The sequence below is a fragment of the Pipistrellus hanaki genome (assembly GCF_964339955.1).
Source record: "Pipistrellus hanaki genome assembly, chromosome: 13".
NCBI classification, from domain to species: domain Eukaryota; kingdom Metazoa; phylum Chordata; class Mammalia; order Chiroptera; family Vespertilionidae; genus Pipistrellus; species Pipistrellus hanaki.
The window spans coordinates 19,726,149-19,747,431 of record NC_140515.1 but is presented as its reverse complement, the minus strand read 5'-3'; the positions used below and the strand labels follow the sequence as shown (position 1 = coordinate 19,747,431).

The 21,283-nt window shown below is 48.0% G+C and overlaps 1 protein-coding gene across 4 annotated transcripts in view; it reads right to left on the bottom strand.

The window, feature by feature from the left end:
* Positions 1-21,283, bottom strand: part of ARHGEF3 (Rho guanine nucleotide exchange factor 3) — a 284,073-nt gene that overhangs the window by 177,347 nt on the left and 85,443 nt on the right. For 3 of the 4 annotated variants that reach the window (XM_084903131.1, XM_084903126.1, XM_084903127.1), the window contains one exon: positions 6,749-6,815. In XM_084903131.1, the coding sequence (XP_084759257.1) occupies positions 6,749-6,815 (67 nt within the window). Of the gene's footprint in view, positions 1-6,748; positions 6,816-17,882; positions 18,430-21,283 lie in introns of those variants that run through there. The other variant, XM_084903125.1, reaches the window with a different exon arrangement.

Genomic DNA, 21,283 nt, shown 5'->3' with positions numbered 1-21,283 from the left:
TCAGCAAACTCATTCGTCAACAGAGCCAAATATCAACAGTACAACTGAAATTTCTTTGGAGAGCCAAATTTTTAAACTTAAACTTCTTCTAACGCCACTCCTTCAAGAGACTCGTCCAGGCTGTGGTATTTTGTGGAAGAGCCACATTCAAGGGGCCAAAGAGCCGCATGTGGCTTGCAAGCCGCTGTTTGCTGACCATGGGTCTACTGTATAAAGAAATGGAGGAAGTCAGTCGGCAGAAAAAAAGACAGCAAATTACAGAGAGGAGGCGGGGACCTTCATGGGGTCCTGGTGCCTAGTTCCAGGGGCTTCTGAGGCCCCAGGGCACCCCTAGAGATATTCCCCACACCTCGGTCATAAACAAACAAACGAACAAACAAAAAACTCTCCCTTGCTTTTAAGCCAATTTGGGTTGAGTTTCCATCACTTGCAACAAGACTTCCTAGCTAACCCACAAGGCTAAAGTCAAAAGTATCTTTCACCATGCACAACTCTGGAACAGAAGGGGAATAACTGAATTGGTAACTGCATAACATACACACAGGCATCCATAAATTCTGCATCAAAAATGCAGGATCCGGCACAGCAGACATACAAGCCACTGTCCCCAGAGACCTCACATGTGGCCAAAAAAAGAAACTGCTTTTGACTCTAAAAACGAGCTTCCATGTGCCGGGCGTATTTTCGGTGTCGGCAGACGGAAGATGACATGAGCGTTTCCTCACAGGTGTCAGCGTCTAATCGCAGGCTGGCTGCCGCCCCTCCCGAAGGGAAATGAGACAAGAGGTCTAAGCGGAAACCAGAGTCATTTTTTCCTTCTGAGGGGCACCGCACATGGAAAAGGCATCTAGTAAGTACAAGTGTATAAAACAGACATTTCAGGTAGGAGAGACTCCTAGTTACAAGCAGCTAATATTTTCCGCACCCCTCGCTCCACGGAGGCATTACTGGGATCACTTAGCACACTGCAGCCAAGTCTCATGTTTTGCGAAGACAGCATTGTTGTCCTAGTTTTGCAGACAAGGAGCTTGACGCTCTGAAAGGTGTCTTGTCTGAAGTTTCCAGTTGGCATTCTGACCCCAAAGAATGTGCCTTTTCACCACGTAAGCTTTTATAATAACTGCCCCAAACTGTCCACCAAACTCAGAGGGTGGGCTGTGCAGGGGCAGCATGGAGACCATCAGGGCAGTAGGGAGGCGGGAGCGTGGGAAGATGGGGAAGACAGTACACTGGGGGAGGGGTGTCCTCTTCTATGCGCCCAGATTTTATCAGCCCCCAGATGTTTGCCCCAACACATGCTCAATAATGCACCCTGGTGTTCTCTAAGCACCCAAAACTTTACAGTGAACCTCCTCTTGCTTATGGAAGACGGTGATTGTGGGAGAAGTTTGTGTGTTTTTAAAAAAATATATTTTATTGATTTTTCACAGAGAAGAAGAGAGAGGGATAGAGAGTTAGAAACATTGATGAGAAAGAAACATCGATCAGCTGCCTCCTGCACACCAGCTACTGGGGATGTGCCCACAACGAAGGTACATGCCCTTGACCGGAATCGAACCTGGGACTTTTCAGTCCGCAGGCCAACACTCTAACCACTGAGCCAAACCGGTTTCGGAAGAAGTTTGTTTTTAATTATTACAAGTTTATTGTTTTTCACCCATTATAATATATATATTCTTTCTAAAGAAATCGGACATTACAAAAGTATTTCACTACACAGCAGCCATTCCCTGGGACCTCACCAACCCCAAATTGTCGGTCAACAGTGACGGTCCTTCGGACTCCTTTCTGTGTCTATATGCATATATTGTCTCCTTACAAAAGGGGGTTGTTTCAGTTTTTGTTACTTCAGTTTGCTTTTCTTGACTTACTGGCTTAAAGCGATACACACGTGTTTTACATTATATGCTTCTGCATCATTTGCACTCATTCAGCAATCACATGGTTGAGAGCACAGGCTCTGAAGCCAGACTGCAGAGACCTTGGGGATGTGCAATTAAGATTCTGGGCCTCAGTTTGCCCACCTGGAAAGTGGGCATAACAACAGCACCTACCTATTGGGACTGTTGGGAATGTGATGACATACAAAGCACTGGAAACAGTAGCTAACCAGGAAAGAGCTAAATAAATGAAATATATTATCATAGTGTCATTTCTTATTTGTAACTTAAGAACATTTTAAAAGTATGAGTTAGAGTGAACAATTTGACTTCATTTACTGGTCATATATATTATGTTCTCTTCTGTGCTGCCTATTCAGATTCTTCAATAATTTTCCTGTTGGGTTTCCAATTTGGGTTATTGCTTTGCAAGAGTCCTTTGTGAACTAAGGAGGTTAATATAAGGTGAACATTGCACATATGTCCCCCACTTGCAAGTAATTTCATCCTAACGAGAAGTTTCTAAAAGGTGCTGGCAGAGAACACGGGTTTGGAATGAGGTGAGCTCAGATTTGAATTCCAGCTCTGCTGCTCCCCTGTCATGTGACCCTGAGCAAGCGCCACCACAGAGCCATTAATGGAGTGGGCAGAATTCCAGAACTCCCCGGCATCCCCACCCCCTAGGGTACACACCTTGTAAAATCCCCTGCTTTGGGGGGCAGGCAGAACCTGAGAAGTAATGGGGTCTCATCCCTATAATCATCGACTTTTAGATGATCAAGAGGAAGAGGATCCGGGTGAGCCCCTGAGAGGAACTGGGCTCTTCCTCGAGTCATTGAGAGTTGAAGATTAAGAGACACTTGACATGAGAGAGATTCTCTATCGCTGGCTTCGGAGATGGAAGGAGTCACAGGCAGGGACCTGAAACAGCCTCTAGGAGCTGAGCGTGACCCCCAGCAGCCCGCCTGCAAAGAAACAGGGACCTCAGTCCTATAACCAATCACCTGAATGAGGTGTAAGAGGCCCTGGAGCCTCAGATAAGACCCCACCCCGGCCAACACCTTGATTTCAGTCTTGTGAGCAGAGAAGCCAGCCATGCCAGGTTCAAACCCCTGATCTACACAACTGTGTGCTAATGGATAGGTGTTGTTTCAAGCTGCTAAATCTGTGGTAATTTAGAAAACTAAGCTGCCCTCTCTCCTCATCTCTAAAATGAGGATGAGGCTCAAATAACATCTTCCTCTGGGGATCGTTCTGGGAAGTAAGATTTGCTCAAAGTGCTCAACAGAATGCCTTGTGTAATGAAATGCTGAGGTGAGTTACCTGGGATTAATGGAGCTGTTGCTGTTGTTGTCATAATTGCTGATACAGAATGAGGCAATGAGTTACTTTTCCACAAATACAGTCGGAAAGATCAAAACTTTAAAACTGAAGTCCAGGGGGAGTAGAAGGGAATGAAAGGGATTCTAGGTGATGAAAAGTTTAGCACAGGACACTCCCTTGTTTCATAAAGATCTTCATGTCCACACTCCTTTGATGTCAGCAGCCTTGTTTTGAAGAAACAGTGTGCTCTAATGGCCCCGGGACAGACAATCCTGAGTTGAGTGCTGGCTCTGACACTTACTACAGAGGTGACAGATATGCCAATTAGCAGATATGGGCTCAGTTTCCTAGTCTCTGAAGTGGGAATAAATACCATCTATCTTGTGGGACTGCCAAACCCTTGCCTGAAGCCAATGTATAGATATAAAAGGCTAATATGCAAAGTGTCCCCTCGGGAGTTTGACTGGGAGAGCAGTTTGATCACTCACTATGATGTTTGCTGACCACCAGGGGGCGGAGTGGAGCAAAGGAAGGCTCCAATCTGCTCTGATGGCCAGCCAGGCCCAGGAGCCCTACCCATGCACAAATTTCATGCACCAGCACTCTCGTGTTCAATAAATGGATAAAAATGTACAAAGTGAGGCTGGCAGAGAAGAGAAAGCCAGAAGCCTTCTGCAGAGTAGCCATGGTAAGGCCACAATAAATAATAACCTGACCAGGTGTGCTCTGAGTATCAGAGACTCTGTCACTCTACTGAATTATGAATTTCAGAGCATTTCAGTCTGACCTTCAAGAACCACTCAGCTACACGGAGGGTTTGTCAACTTCCTTCCAAACAGACCACCTGGGATGTGTTAAGGTAGAGAGGAGCAGGCACGGAGTACTGTCTGAAGAGTGACCCTAGGAGCAGTCATCCTGATTTCCTGTCTGTCTAGCAACCAACTACCTTTTAGCCACAGCACCAAACTCTTCCTTGGAGCAAATGCCCCTTCCCCACCACAGTAAGTGGCCCTAGTGGGGCTGTCAATCACAAGCCCTGATCACCCAGCTCCCTCAGACGGAGCACGTGACCAAAGCCTGTCCAATCCTGTTGACCACACAGTGACTGGCCAAGGTATGTGACCCAAGAATCAGAATCCTACACGGGGATTTCATATGTGGACCCTGGAAACAAAAATTTCTCTCTTTTCTCTGGGAATGTGTGGCTGTTTGTGATCACCTTCTCCAAAAAGAAGTCCACGTGCAGTAGGCAAAGACCAATCCCCCGAGAGTGGCAAAGCCGAGAGGGAGAGTCCCAGAAGAGCACCGCGCGGAAGCCTACCCATCTCCGTGCCCTTCCATCAAATGAACCATCAACGCCCCTGTCCGCCTGAGCTGGCTGTAACTGAGTTTCTGGCACTTGTAACTAAAACAGTCCTGACTAAGACACCAGGGTTTAAGAATGTTTTCCCAGATAGCCTAAGCAAGAGTGAAAACCAGGCCCTGGAGAAAGAGACAAGATGAGCATAGCCCTGAAATTTGATTGGTATTTAACTGAAATCTCAGTTCTGGTACATAATACAATGCCTCACACACAGTAGGTCTTCCTAAGTATCTCCCAGGTGACCAATAGGCAATGGCAGACGTGGTGCTTCTGAAATGTTCACATTTCTAGGGTAAGTTTCCTCCCTGAGTCAGTCTCTCTCTCTCTCTCTCTCTCTCTCTCTCTCTCTCTCTCTCTCTCTCTCTCTCTCTGTCGTTCAGCCTACTGGAAGGGCTATAGCAAATATTTTCACAAGAAAGGGTGGAAATGTTGAGCTCATCTGCCCCAACCAGATGGGAACCAGATGTGCAGTGAGCACCTGACCAGGGAGTTGTCTCAAAGCAAGACACCCCAGGGTCCTGTCTTCTCGTTCCCCCCATTCCGTTCTGGTTTTATTTGTAATGTTCCCACCATAACCGCCCCAACCAAGACCATTGTCTTAGCTTCTCTCCATGACTGTATGTGTAGCACCCAGGGGTCTAGTGAGAGCACCACCCTTGCCTGGAAGGGCAGGGGAGTGGGTACCGAAGGGGTGGGTACACCTAGGGCCTGTCTCCTTAAATAAGCATGGGAACCGAAGGACACAATCTGTAGTCAATACCAACGACAATTTGTAAAAGGGATAAACTGCTTGGTAGGAAGAAGGGACGTGTCAGCTATTCCGAACGCCTTGAGGAGCGATGCAGATCTGCAGAGCATGTTTCCCAGAAAGACGAAGAGGGGGGTGCAACACAATTCACTCAGAAACACTTTCCTTAAAAGTTATTTTGAAACTCTTTCCCCAAAATGTCTGCTCCTCAAGCTGCCAACCACACCGTCGCCCCAGTGCTCTGTCCCCAGCTCCCTCCTTGGCCCTCACTGTGTCCCTCCCCACTTCTCCTCCACAGCGGGCGGTTCCTCCCCCTCTTGGCCTTCCCAATCCGTTTCTCACCTCCTCTGCTCCCCACCCCACCCCCTAATCCACCAATGCCCAGCGCCGGAGTGAACGAACACAGGAACCTTTTTCTGTATAAGCTAAAGAGGAATGAAAGTCCGAACGCTTACAATGGTTTTCTCTGCCATACATAGAAAAATGGGGAATTTGCTAGCACAGAGCCCTAAAACCGTACTTCCTCAACAAAGGAGAAAACGAGGCACTCACTAAACGCCCGAGGACAGCAAGCACTGCTCAGCCTGACAGTCTGGGAGGTGCACTCAGCTAGAACATGTTCTCCGCTGGATAATGTATCCTTGCATCCTGAGCCGCTCTTGTTCTTTAGTTGCCATCACCATATGATGGTTGTAAAGCATGTCCTGGCTGGGGGTGAGTGGTCCCACTAGGTTGGATCCCCTTCCACCCCCGTGTCATGGAGGATTATGCTCTGAGGCGGAGAGAATAGATCTGAACACAGAGCAAGCTGGCAACTGACCAAGGCCCCAAACCACCTCACTCTGGTGTATCTTGATCTCCGTTTGTCGAACTTTACCAATAAGTCACAGAGGCCAGAAGAAGTCTCCCATACATTATTATTTTTTTTTATTATTATTTTAAGGAAGAAACCTTTGCATCAAAAAGAGGTTAGAACTGACACTTCCTATACCTCTAAATGTGTATGATTGGGAGCATTTTATGATTACCTGGAAAGTCTCTTTAAAGCTGACAGACTTCTGGAAAACAAAGCTCCTCATGAAGTCATAAATTTATACATTAACAGACTGCACATTTCTGATTTTTTTTTTCTTCACCATAGACTGGTTTCCTCCATGTTCCCAAGAGAACAGCCACAACGCCCACCCCATTGACCTTGACCCCTCTGAGCGTCCTCAGGATGCTTCCAGGAGCCCAGACCTTCAGGGAGAGCGAGCCTCGGCGGACGCCCATTGGGCCACTTCCATTTGCTAATTAAACCGCAACCGCTGATGCAAATGTGACTTCCCGAGTGTAAAGCGCAGAAGCTTTCTCGGTGGAGACTGATGGAAAGCGACCCCGTCAGGGTCCTCTCTGGAGCTTCTAGACCAGGACACACCCAGGGAAAACACTTACCCCTCGGAAGTTCCAGGCCTTAGGAGAGGGGAACATGGGAAAGTTGTTCTGCCGCTGCCTTTTAGGCCTAAGAGAGGAGAAAAGACAAGACAGTGTGTGTGTTACTCGCGGGTTCGATAGTCAGAGGAAACTGCCGGCTTCAGATGCAGCTTCCTCACAAACAAAGGTGCCTGGAGAAATGGCCCAGGCACAGGAGGCCGCTCTCCAGCCCTGCAGCCTCCAGCAGCCAGATTCATTCCAACCTCCCTCCCAGCCCCCAGGATCCTTTAAAGCAGTCTATCCCTCACCCTTCAAAAAGAAAATAAATCTGAAAATTCAAACTAGATGCAACATCAACAAGCCAGACCGACCAGACCAAACTCCCAACGTTGATCTTTCTCTCTCACACTCACAGGAGTCCCCGGTGAACGCCACCAGGTGATGTTTATAGCTCCGGCCCAGCCGGGCGCTCTCCCCGCTCAAGGCCTTGGGGAGCCCCAGCACCGCCACGCAGGCCACACTGGGGCGCGAGACTTTTAAAGCGACAACCAGCAGGGCACGGAGCCACTGCCTAGCACGCTGGGACTGGTTTCCTCACCTATTCATCTCTCCACACGAGCCAGTCTCCTCGGATGCCATGGAGACAGCTTCAGGTCAGGCCTGCACAAGGGGCAGGTAACTAGGGAAGGAGAGAGTGGCAACATGGCTGGGAGGCTCCAGGCACACCAGGGACACCTTATTTCTGTCTTGCCAAGTGAATGTAATTCTGTGGCTGCCAACATACCTACAGGGCACCTTTGGCACACATCGTTCTGGAGTGATAAATCACTCCTCCCCAAAATGTCACCTCTGTCGTATGGATACTCAAGTCATGTTTGTTGGACCATCTCATCAAAAAGCATCCCTGGAAAAGGTCCTCCTGTACTTTCCCGGAGGTTTTAGTCACTGCTGGACCGGAAGGGTGTGTTGTTGGTTTTTACATGGTAGTCGCACCTTCCCATAGTCCCCTGCCACCGTCAGCAGTGAGCACTGAGTAGGCTCCGCAGGGTGTCAGGCCTGGGTAAAATCTTGATTGGCGCCTGGCCATGGTGGCTCAGTGGTTGAGCATCAACCTATGAACCAGGAGGTCACAGTTCCATTCCCGGTCAGGGCACATGCCCAGATTGCGGGCTCAGTCCCCAATGTGGGGCGTGCAGGAGGCAGGCAATCAATGATTCTCTCTCATCATTGATGTTTCTCTCTATCTCTCTCCCGTCTTCTCTGAAATCAATATATATATAAATCTTAAAAAGAGATAACATGCAAGGTAAATCCTGTAATAGCAGCAGCTAATGGGTATTGAGTACTTAAAAGAGCATATGCTAATAGTTCGTAAAGTTAACCTCACAGACTCTCACACTGCGCTGGGGTTCATTACTGCACCCATTTAGTAGACAAGAAAACGGAGACCTCAACACAAGCGACTTCACTTTCCTCACACAGGTAAAATCAGGATCCTGATCTCAACGGTCTGATCTCAAATGCCATGGTGTTTTATTAGCTGGGTGACCCAGGACATGGGACTCAGCATAAGGCTTAATCGTTTAAGCTTTCAGATTCCTGGGAGAAATAATACCCAGCACAGAGTTAAGTTCTATCTCTGCTAAGTTCTCAACAGATGCCACCCCCGCTCCTCCAAATCCTGGCTCCAAGAACAGCCTTCACCCAGGGACACAGGACTGACACGGGAGAGCTGGGACAACAGCTTATGTGTCTTTCTATCCAGCCCCCTCTGCCCCCCGTCCTCCTCGCCCACACATACAATAAAACCCCAGGCTAATCATATCTCAAGACAGACAGAGAACACGGGGGTGGTTATTTAGATTTAATATCCTTCTCTATTAAGTAACATGTTGGTCTAAGCTCTTCTGAAAAGACAATTCCCCCTTAAAAACAACAACACTCAGAACTCAACAGGACTTCTCCCCGGATTCCATCCCCTCCCCTCCCTCCTGGGTTATAACTGGGCTTTGCTTTCTAATCATTTGATGAGCTTCGCTGCTTCCAAAACAACAACACATACCAGAACATTCTGGGTAAAGGCTTAGTCCACAGACAATGACAATCACAATCATTAACGGTGATTAAGTTACATGATGCACCAGGCCCTCTGCTAAACACTTTGCCTACATAATCTAAGTCTCACAATAACAACAATAAGATAGGTTATTACTCTAGGGTAGGGGTGTCGAACTCAATCAGAGAAGGGGCCAAAATCTAAAATCCAGCCTAAATCGCAGGCCGAATGGTTTACTGAACAGTCATAAACTGACAATGTCATAAACTGACAGCGGAGTGCAGTGATGACAGCGCGGTGCGGGCCACATTGCAAGGCCTGGCGGGCTGGATTTGGCCCTCGGGCCTTGTGTTTGACACATGTGCTCTAGGGTGTATTATCATTCTAATACGTGACATAGAGATAATATTATTATAATGGAGTTATACCTTATAATATGTATAACACATTATAATGGCATTCCAGACTTAAAAAGTAATACATTACAAGTTTGTATCATAATATATTTTCATATAATATTATGGTATAATGGGATATTATCATTACCCCACTTGACAGATGAGATAAACTCAGGCTCAGAGAGTTAAACCACATACTATAAGTGGCACAGCAGGAAGGTGACCAGGTTGGAATTCATACCCAGATGTGTCTGAGTCCAGACTCAGAGGGCGTAGCCCCTCTCATAAGAGAGAAGCCCCGCCCAGCCGGGCAGAGCAGCCTTCACAGGAACGCAGCCTGGGGGTTCCTGGTGGGAGGGCGTCCATCTGGCAGGGCCTCCCACTGTGCGGCCTCTCAGGGCAGGCCTGTCAGTCCAGGGCACCCCCGGGCAGTGTGGACCCACCCTCCTGGGGCGGGGAAGCTGCCAGGAGCCAGGAGAGAAGGGCTCCCCACCCTTGCATTCCTTCACCAGCTCCCACAGCATTCACATGTACAATCTAATCTGGCATCACAGTCTCCTCTTCTCCCCCACCAAGCACGGCCACCCAGGTGGCCCTGCAGGACAGCTGCAGGGAGGGAAACCGCTCTCCCGAGAAGCTTCTTTCTGAAGACACAGCCCGAGAGCAAGGCTGGCAGCATAAGCTGCACCCCCTCAGAGGCCTGTCTCGGCCAGTCCCCGCAGCGGGAGGGCCACCAGACCTGGGTGTACGTCTTCTGTTTCTGAAGCAACGTCTTCGCACTGTCAACAGGTTTCCCCAACACAGAGAAATGCAGAGAGAGGGGCCTCGTAATGGGTGGGAGGAGTGCCCTACAGCATGTCTAGTCCTTGGGACCCTAATATGAGCTGGGCCTGTGCGCGCACACACACACAAACAGACACACACACACGGGGAGGACCGCAGACGTCAGGGAGATGATGCTATCCAGTGAGCATCGGCTGTGCGGAGGGGCTGATGGGAAGACAGGGTCGGGGTGCAGGGGAGAGGCAGTGCTGAACAGGAGGGACAGCTCCTTGCCCGGAAGGAGGGTACAACCCCAGGAAAGGTGAGGAAGAGACATTACAAACTCTCCTCCCTCAGGAGAGGAGAAATGCCACGTAGGAGTGAAGTCAGGCTTCAAGTGCACTTAGGAAAGGATCTCAAAGTCAGGTGTGTGGCTGGCTGCACTCATCAGAACGAGCTCAGGAGCTGTGGGCCTTAGGGTTGGCAAGAACATGTGTCTTCCCACCATGCGAAAACAGATATTTAAAAAATAAATAAATAAATAAATAAATAAATAATAATAATAGCCGAAACCGGTTTGGCTCAGTGGATAGAGTGTCGGCCTTCGGACTGAAGGGACCCGGGTTCGATTCCGGTCAAGGGCATGTACCTTGGTTGTGGGCACATCCTCAGTAGGAGGTGTGCAGGAGGCAGCTGATCAATGATTCTCTCTCATCGATGTTTCTAACTCTCTATCCCTCTCCCTTCCTCTCTGTAAAAAAAACAATAAAATATATATATATTTTAAAAAAATAATAATAATAATATATTTTTATTGATTTCAGAGAGGAAGGGAGAGAGAAACATCAATGATGAGAGAGAATCACTGATTGGCTGCCTCCTGCACGCTCCACACTGGGGACTTAGCCCACAACTCAGGCATGAGCCTAGATCTGGAACTGAACCATGGCCTCCTGGTTCACAGGTTGATGTTCAATCACTGAGCTATGCCAGCTGGGCACAAACCTGATTCTTTCCCACCGCCCTGAGAAAGCATTAGTGCCCATTTCCACAACAGCTCCTAAGAGCAGGGTTCAGAGGCGAACATCCCCACTGTTTCCGCAGCCTGTCGCTGCACGGGGCCAGGAGACTGGTGCTCCGGGGAGATCTACGTGGGGCTCCGAGACTGGCGTGGCTCCCTCCCTATCTCACTGGGACTTCAACCAGGCTGCCTGCACTCTACTCCCTCTGAGCCTTCCGCTTCTCATCTGTAAAGTGGGGGCGACACTCTTTTCACAAAACAGATGGACCATGTAAAATGTTTAGCAAAGAGCCTGGCTCTTAATTGGTGCTCAAATTAGCCATTATTATTATTATTATTATTATTAAGACTCTCTTTGACCGATAGTTTAGAATGTTACCTATCATTATTGTTGGTAAAGCACTGATTCTTACCGACTGGATAAAATATTGTATAAATAAAACAATGGCTTCAATGTGCTATGAATATTTATATTAGGTGACAACATGGCCACAAATATGAGCACAAGGTAACTGTGAAAAGAGACCCCCCTTTGCACTCTAATTTCCTGCCCTTTTTTCCCCTTCCTAAAAATTATCATCCTTGCCAGCCTGTTGTATATGTTTTAAATATTTTAATGTCTTACCAGTAAGTCTCAATCAGAGCATCTTGCTAACAAAACTTTCCTTTTAGCTTCAATTGGTTTGAGTGTCGTCCTGATACATCAAAGTTGTGGGTTCAATCCCCAGTCAGGACACGTATAAGAAGCAGCCAATGAATGCACAAATAAGTGGAACAACAAATCAATGTTTCTCTCTATATATGTCAATTTAAAAACAAATGTTCCTTTTCTTTCTTTTGTTTTACTTCTCTCCATCCATGAAGAAAATTGCAGCATTGCTAGGAAAACCAAACAGCCATACTTTGTAAGAAAAGTTAGTGCTGAATGCGGTACCACCTGTGCCAGATATTTTCATTCTGGTCAGACCACTTCAGATGATGGTGGTTTTCTTTCACTTAAATGTCTTTTTAGTTTCTGTCCTGAGCACATAATCGAGAAGGGACTGGCAGGTGGTCAGCCAGGCGAAGACCCAGTTCTTTGAGGAGAAACTCTCTGTAAGGAAGTTTGCACAATGAAAAGCTCACCACTTTGGCTTCTCTCTTGAACAAAAGCACAGAGGCAACCACCCATTAACATGTTCTGTGCTCACTGAGCCACACTTGGCTCATGTTATGGCTCAATACTAACCCTCTATTTCCTGTCAATTATGTGCCCACTTAAGGGCACATGCCTGGGTTTCAAGTTCAATCCCTGGCCCCAACTAGGGCATGTGAGGAAAGAAAAATCCAATTGATGTGTCTCTCTCACATCAATGTGTGTGTGTGTGTGTGTGTGTGTGTGTGTGTGTGTGTGTGTTTCTCTCTCCCTCCCTCCCTTTCACTCTCTCTAAAAATAAATGGAAAATAATATCCTCAGGTGAGGATTAACAAAAAAACATTCTGAAGCCAATAGAACAAAATGTTGATGAACTATACTAGAGGCCCAGTGCACAAAATTTATGCACGGGGTGTGGGGTGTCCCTCAGCCAAGCCTGCACCCTCTCCAATCTGGGACCCCTTGAGGGATGTCCGACTGCCCTACCAGGATCAGGCCTAAACAGGCAGTCAGACATCCCTCTCATAATCCAGGACTGCTGATTCCCAACTGCTCGCCTGCCTGCCTCCCCGATTGCCCCTAACCACTTCTGCCTGCAAGCCTGATCACCCCCTAACCACTCACCCCTGCAGCCTGATTGATGCCTAACTGTCCCCTGCCAGCCTGTTTGCCCCCAACTTCCCTCTTCTGCCAGCATGGTACCCCCCCCCCCCGCAACTGCCCTCCCCTGCAGGACTGGTCCCATCCAACTGCTCTCCCCTGCAGGCCCAGTCTCTCCCAACTTCCCTCGTCTGCCAGCCTGGTCACCCTAACTGCGTCTGCCAGCCTGGTCACCCTAACTGCCCTCCTCTGCAGACTTGATCACCCCCAACTGCCCTTCCTTGCAGGACTGGTCCCTCCCAACTGCCCTCCCCTACTGGCCTAATCACCCAAAACTACCCTCTCTTGCAGACCTGGTTCCTCCCAACTGCCCTCCCCTGCTGACCATCTTGTGTCCACATGGGGGCAGCCATCTTGTGTGTTGGCGTGATGGTCAGTTTGCATATTACTCTTTTATTAAATAGGATTTAGAGGGTACAGAGATGAATGTTATAGTAGTCTATAATTTTGCTATGGGTGAAATATTTATAATTAAAAACAATATGAAACAAATGAATAAATTATGGCATAGCCATACAATAAAATACTAAGGCATGCATTAAAAATATTGAGGTATACTTATGTCCTAGTCAGCAAAGACCTTAAACTATGGTATGTGAAATAAGAGGTAGGACAAGCTGTAAACCTGTTTATGTTTATATATACATATATGCATGTGTATACACACACACACACACACACACACACACAATCAGCTATGTGTATGCAAAGTTAAGGCCCTGGAAGGATACATGCCCAACTGTTGACAGTGACTGATTATGTAGCTGGGGTGGGGGAAGGGCAGAATAAATGTGGACATTACCTCTCGCCTTCTGTATTTTAATATCCTCACTGTGGAAACATACTGTGCCTATAATTGTGACAATGTTTATACAAAGGCCTTGGCAGGTGGGAAAGGAGGTCGAGATGAGGGCAGAGTCTTAAAGGCCAATCAGTGTTGGGTGGCGGTGGCCACGGGCTCCCTGAAGGCACACATGGGGAGTGACATGAGATTTGCCTTTAGAAGGCTCTCTGTGGCTGGAGAGAGGAGAAAGTAGCCAGGGGGTTCAGAGCGAAGGCAGAGACCATCTGAGGGGCCACTGCAGGCGTCCAGACCCACTGCAGCCTCTCATGGGGCACATTCAAGATTCCGAAGGCGCAGACACCGGAGCATCCACGCAGGTCTCTGCCTCTCGTTCTCCACCCTCGGCCAGCTTTTTTTTTTTTTTTTTTTAATTAATTTTTTAATGATTTTTTTTTTAACCCTCACCTGAGGATATTTTTTTCCCATTGATTTTTAAAAGAGAGTGGAAGGACTCCTAGGAATATATCCCAAGAAACTAGAAACACCAATCAGAAAGGATATATGCACCCCTATGTTCATAGCAGCACAATCTACAATAGCTAGGATTTGGAAACAGCCTAGGTGCCCGTCAGCAGATGATTGGATCAAAAAACTTTGGTATATCTACACAATGGAATACTATGCTGCCATAAAAAAGAAGGAATTCTCATCATTTGCAGCAACCTGGATAGAATTAGAGAACATCATGCTGAGTGAAATAAGCCAGTCAATGAAAGAGAAACACCACATGACCTCACTCATTTATGGATATTAAAGAACATTATAAACCAATGATCCAAAAGACAGATATAAAGTCAATAAAGCAACAAGCAGACTGTCAAATTACAGCGGGGAGGGGAGGGAGATCTGGGGGGATAAGAGATCAACCGAAGGACTTGTATACATGCATATAAGTACAACCAATGGACACAAAACTCTGGGAAGGGGGGGTATGCATGGGAGGGGGGGGGGACAATGTTAAAATATGTACACAGATAATAATTAAAAAATAAATAAATAAAAGAGAGTGGAAGGGAGAGGAAGAGACAGAGAGAAATTACCGATGTGAGAGAGACACATAGATTGATTGCCCCCTGCAATGCCCTTGACCAAGGCTGGGAGCCTGCAACTGAGGTATGAGCCCTTGACTGGAATCGAACCCAGGACCCTTCAGTCCGCAGGCTGACGCTCTATCCACTGAACCACACTAGCTAGGACTGCCATCTTGTTTTTAGAACAGCACTATCCAATAGAAACACTGTGCCAGCCACATATGTAATCTTAAAATTTCTATTAGTCACAGCAAGAAAGGAAAAAGAAATGGGTTTAATTTTAATTATACAGTTTATGTAACCCAATATATCCAGATACTATTGTTAGTTCAACATGTAATCAATAGAAAAAAATACTAGAGATATTTTCCTTTTTTTTTTTTTTTTACACTATGTCTTCAAAACCCAGTGAGCATTTTACTCTTACAGCACATCTTAACTGACACCGGCCAAGCTTCAGTGCTAACAGTGGCACGTGGCGGGTGGCATGTGCCTCCACACTGGCCAGCAGAGGTGGAGAGAAATAAACACGTGCAGATTCAAGGAGCTTCAGGCGTTGAAGACCCACTGTTCTATGTCTCAGCAGTGTGTGTCAGCCTAAATATGTAAATTTAGACCCACATGAAAAGAGACACTTTTCATTTTTAAAAACGTTATCCCCAAAATGATTTTGGTGTCCATCTGAATTCAGAAGAGAGGGAGCACATGAAAACTCAAGGGCAATGACCTTCCGGTCACAAATGCACAAAAGTTTTACTTGAGCAGAGAAACAAACGAAATTCTTCCCAAATGGAGAGTGTCCCAAACCAACATCTGTGATCAGTTCCTCAATAATGTGCGCTACTCTGTTCAAACCAACCCTAGAGTTCCCTAAACAGGGATTGAAGTGATTCTTTAAAACAATGGAATTATTATATTTGTAGTTCTCCTTTTGTGAAATGCTTGTTCAGGCCTCTTGTTCATTTAGGTAAAGGGGTGTTCTTTATTACATATGTGAGGGCTCTTTACATAGTCAGGATATAGCGTGCAGTAAAGTGTCTAGCACGTGGCTGGTAGGCTGGCAACCATATTAAAAAGATACATATTAAATTCCATCAACTGGTGAATGAATAAACAAATGTGCCATGTGCATACAGTGGAATTTCATTCAATCATAAACAGAAATGAAATGCCCTAGGCTGGTTTGGCTTAATGGATAGAGCATTAGCCTGCGAACTGAAGGGTCCCAGGTTCTATTCCAGTCAAGGGTACATCCTGGGTTGAGGGCTTGATCCCCATTAGGGGACGAGCAAGAGGCAGCCAATCAATGATTCTCTCTCATCATTGATGTTCCTATCTCTCTTTTCCTCTCCCTTCCTCTCAGAAATCAATAAAGATTGCACACATACACACATATATATACATATATATGTGTGTATGTATGTATATATATATATATATATATATATATATATATATATATTTTTTTTTTTTTTTAAAGGAACAAAGTACTGATAACATGCTACAACAGGGAACAATCTTGAAAACGCACAAAGTGAAAGAAGCCAGAGGCAGAAGGCTACATATTGAGTGGTTTCATTTATATAAAATGGCCAGAATAGGAAAAGCCACGGAGACAAAAAGCAGACTAGTGGTGGCCAGGGGCGGGGGAAGAGAGGAATGAGGATGACTATGGAAGAGGCACATGGTTTCCTTTGGGGTGATGGAAAGTCCTGGAGGTAGTGATGCTGAATGCACAACACTGCGACTGTAATTAATGCCACTGGATTGTTACATACTTTAAAACACCACTGAATTATCATATACTTTCAAATAGCAAATATGTTCTGTGTATTTAACCACGTATTTTAAAAAGTGGGGGTGACATTCAGATATTTGCTGGCCAAATAGAAAGGTATATTTATAGAAAAAATCCCCATGAAATCATAATATTAAATAAAAGGCTGATAACCACTGCAGATGAAGGAACCCTGTAAAAGGAAGCAAGGAGAGCAAGCCTGCTGTGCAGCCCTGGACCTGATGAAAATGGCTTCGGCGTGACATTTCATCGGCACTCCCGGGAAATCCACCCTCCACGCCTGCTTCTGAGACACGCGTTTACGTGAATCACTCAACCACGATAAAAACCCCCACGCTCTCTGGCAGTCTGCGCCTCCTCCCTCTCTCCGGCCCAGGTCTCCGCTCCCAAATGCTGCAGCCACAGCCCTTCCATCTTCTTCTCCCATCTCACCGCCCATTCTGCCGCATTTCCCTCTTGAACGTGGGCTTCCTGCGCATAGGACAGCTTTTCCCGGGTCCCGTCTCCCAGAAGAACTGCCCTTGGTAAACGGATTTCGGTGACTTGAGTTGGCGCCGTGAAGGAGCAGAGGGCACAGTGGTGAGAAGCGCAGACACGGTCACCAGCTGGGCCACAGGGGGAAGTGACTTAAGCTCTCTGTCCCCTGCCTTCCCGTCTGTGAAACGGGGCGACCACGGGACCCCTCCCAGGGCCACTGTGAGGGTTAGATGAGTTCATGGGTGTGAAGCTCTCAGGGCCCGGCCACACAAGGTGTGCTCCAGGGTGAGCCCCTCCCTGGCCAAAGCTCGGGGAGGGCAGGCCTCTGTGAATTGGATTCACGGCCGCCTCTGCGCTCCCCCGTGTTCAGAGGATGCAATGAGCAGCTGGAGACTGGACGTGCTGTGCTGGCCCTTGGTCAGTCTGTGGCCAACAGTATCACAGAGTGGCCCATGGACACACTGACAACATCAACAAAATCACAGGTGCTTGAAGGAGAAGGGGAGGGAGGGAGGGAGGCAGTGAGGGAGGGAGGGAGAGGGGAGAAGAGGGAAGAAGGAAAACGGAGGGAGATGAAGAGAAGGAGGGAGGGGGGAGAGAAGTGTCCCATAGTTGAGGCTACCTCATGGGGCCTTCTGAGCACGGGGCATGGACCTGGCAGGCCTGCCACTCAGCTGTGGAGCTGCACCAGCTCAGCCTCCTCTTCCCCAGGTCTCTCTCAGGCTGAGCTGGACCCTAAATAGGCACTTTGTGAACGAAAGGTCCTCACAGTCAGCCAGGCCCTGGCCAGAGGTGCCCTAGAGAACAGCGCTGACGGGGGCCCTGGTGGCGAGGGCAGGGCTGGCTCTGATGTGGCGCCTTCCCCGGGGCCTAGGAGAGTGCTGTGGACTACCTCACTCGCCCCAACCCACCTCACTCGCCCCAATGTTTGCACCTCACTCGCCCAATGTGGTTCCCTCCAGGAGAAAAATACCTGCAAGATGCCGGAACTTGCCGAAGCCGGTTTGGCTCAGAGGTAGAGCGTCGGTCTGCAGACTGAAAGGTCCCAGGTTCGATTCCGGTCAAGGGCATGTACCTTGGTTGCGGGCACATCCCCAATAGGGGGTATGCAAGAGGCAGCTGGACGATGTTTCTCTCTCATCGACGTTTCTAGCTCTCTCTCTCTCTCCCTTCCTCTCTGTGAAAAATCAATAAAATATATTTAAAAAAAAAAAAAAAAGATGCCGGAACTTTCCCCAACAAATTGAACCTCAAACACCCTGAGAGACACCATCCCATCCTAACAAACACTCCCGTCCATTTCCCTGTTTCAAGTCCAGAGAGGCCACGGGGTGCTCCCTCACATTGCCATGCGCTGGGCAGCCCCCGTAAACCTCTCCAGAGACAGAGGTGGCCAGAGCACGGCCCCTGCAGCCCTCAAAGACCTGGGTGCAAGCCCACGCTCACCGGTGACCTCGGGCAATTCACAGAACTTCCCCAACTTGAGTTACCAACTCAAGTTCCTCAGTTACCAATCTGAAAATGGGCGTGACAGGACTTAGACCTGATAGGGTTGCTATGAGGAGTAAATAAATAACTCCTGCAAAGCTCGCCCTGGACGCTCTGCTAAATGTTAGCTCTAAATATTTGCTGAGTGCCGATTACATGTCAGGCATTGTGCAGGCCTACGGAATCCTGCAGAGAGTAAAACACAGCTCCTGCTCGCTCAGCGTTTACACGAGGAGGTGGTAAGTTCTGTGGAGAGAAACACAGCACGGTAGGGGGTGGGGATAATGGGGTTAGCTGCTGTTTCACGCAGAGTGCTCAGAAGCTTCCTCCATCAAAGTGATGCTTGAACAGAGATCTGAAGAAAGGGAAAGAAAGTCTAGGTGGACAGCACAGCCCCTGAGACACAGCTAAGGGGCAGCATCTCCAGGACCGCTGAAGTGGGGGTGAGAGAGTGAGCAAAGAGTAAAGCCATGGAGGGGACAGGAACCGGATGCCAAGGGTCTTACCGACTCTGCAAGGTCTCTGAATTTTACACTTGATCTTAGCCAAAAAGGCCGAAGATCTCTGAATTTTAGTCTGAGTGAGACAGGAAGTCCCAGGAGGATTCTGAGCAGAAGAGAAACATTATCTCCCCACGTTTTACAAGGACTGTTCTCACTGCTGTGTGGAGAACGCAGCTGGACGGGCCAGACAAGGAGCAGAGAAGGGATGAGGAAGTTCCCGCAGGGCCCAGGTGAGGGAAGCCGGGACCTGGGACTGAGATGGCGGCGGTGGGGGTGGTGAGCAGTGGCGGAATTATGCCCGTATTTGAAGGTAGCAGGGTCATAGGATTTGATGGTGGATCGGATATAGAGGGTGAAATAAACAAGAAGGAAAGGATGCTCTAAGGATGTTAGCCTGAGCCATTGGAAGGGCGGAGAAGATCTGGATACGCAGCTCATCTGAAATGTCGAATTTGAGCTGGTATGGACCTCGAAGTGGAAATGTGGAGTTGGCAGCTGGATGTAAGAACTGGAGACTATTCCAGAGTCATCAGCCTGCAGGCAGGAGGGAAGAACTGAGAGGCACCGCCAGAGGCCAGCGAAGGAAGTGTTCCCAGGAGGACTGCCCAACTCGTTCGCTAAGGAGGGGATGGGGAATCGCCCACTGAAACCAGCAAAGCAGAGACCCCTGGAGCTGAGTGGATGTGGGGGTGAGAGCTGAGGGGCACCTAGAAGCACTGACTGACTGCAGGGAATACTCGCTGACAGGATCTCAGTATTGGCCAGTGCGCGTGAGTGCCGTGTGGGCAGGCATTTCATCTGTCCTTTTCATGTTTCATCCCACCCTCTCGGTGCCTGGCACGTGGTAGCTGCTCCATAAATATTTGTAAGACCTTCTTGAACTTTCTTGATATTTTTCCAGCCAAGGAGTATAGGTCAATGGGAACTCCCCATCCTGAGCAGGGATGGTATGGAAGACAAATCGTACACAAATCATCCCAAATGGAATGTTTCATTCCCCTCCCTTAGCTAAAAACAAAACTGGAACCAATACCACGTGGCATTCATCTAGCATGAAAAATTACGTGCTTCCCGGCTCCTCCCTCTGACATTCTGGTCTCCATCACGAGGGGTGGATGACACCTTGCTGGCAGCACCAAACTTCAAATAGCCAGCTAATTGTAAGCCGGTCTAATTAGCAGAAATTACGGAATATTTTTGCAGGAAGATTTTGTAACTGAGTCCTTTGGAAATCCAATTTGAGAAAATTATTACTTTTTTCATATTCTGAAAGTGCTGACCTGCAGTTGATGTTTCTAAGGTGCTTAGGGGTTGCCTTTAAAAGCAAAGGGATCGTTGTTCTCCCTCTCTGCCGACACACCCCCCCCCCCCCCCCCCCCCCCCCCCCCCGCCCTTGCATCCATCAGAATCACAGCACATTTTCAATAGTAAAGGCTTCATTGCTTCCTAAGGAAATCCACATCCTGCACCCCAGGTCACAGCAAGCAGACAGGGCTCGAGGCCCTGCGGAAAGGATAATTAGTTTGCTACCCTTTAATCAAGGAGCAGCAGATTGTTGTTTTCCTAAAGCCCTGCCTGGGAAGAGCCCGTTCTTTCCTGAGTGTGTGTGTTTTCAACCAGGACTCTTAGTATAGTCCGTCCCCCACCTGTCCCTGAGCCAACACGGAGAGGCGCCCGTGGTCTGAACTGAGACACTGAAGCTCCCCAGTGGGGAGAGCCCCTCAGCCCCACGGAGGTGGGATCAGGTCAAAGTCCTCCCAGCTCACGGGCACCTCGCACCTTTGACGTAGGGACGGGGAGAATCCCCAGTCGCTCTGTCATGGAGAGCATGTTCTGTAGGGTTTCCTTTAAAAACAAAACAAGCTGAAACCGGTTTGGCTCAGTGGATAGAGTGTCGGCTTGGGGACTAAAGGGTCCCAGGTTCGATTTCGGTCAAGGGCATGTACCTTGGTTGCGAGCATATCCCCAGTGGGGGTGTGCAAGAGGCAACTGGTCAATGACTCTCATCGATGTTTCTAACTCTCTATCTCTCTCCCTTCCTCTCTGTACAAAATCAATAAAATATATTTAAAAACAAAACAAAACCAAAGACACATGTGCCAGACACTGTTCTGAGTGCTTCATAAACATGAACTCACTCAATCCTCAGAACAATTTCCTGAGCAGGTACTTCTATTATTGCCACTTTACAGATGAGGAGGCTGAAGCTCAGAGAGGGTAAGTGGCTTCCCCCAAGTCACACAGCTAGTAGGTGGCAGAACCAGGATTCAAACCGAGGCACATTGGTTCCAGAGAATATGAGGGAAAGAAACAGATATTAAAGCCATTGCAGCCCTAACCAGCTTGGCTCAGTGGATAAAGTGTCGGCCTGTGGACTCGAGGG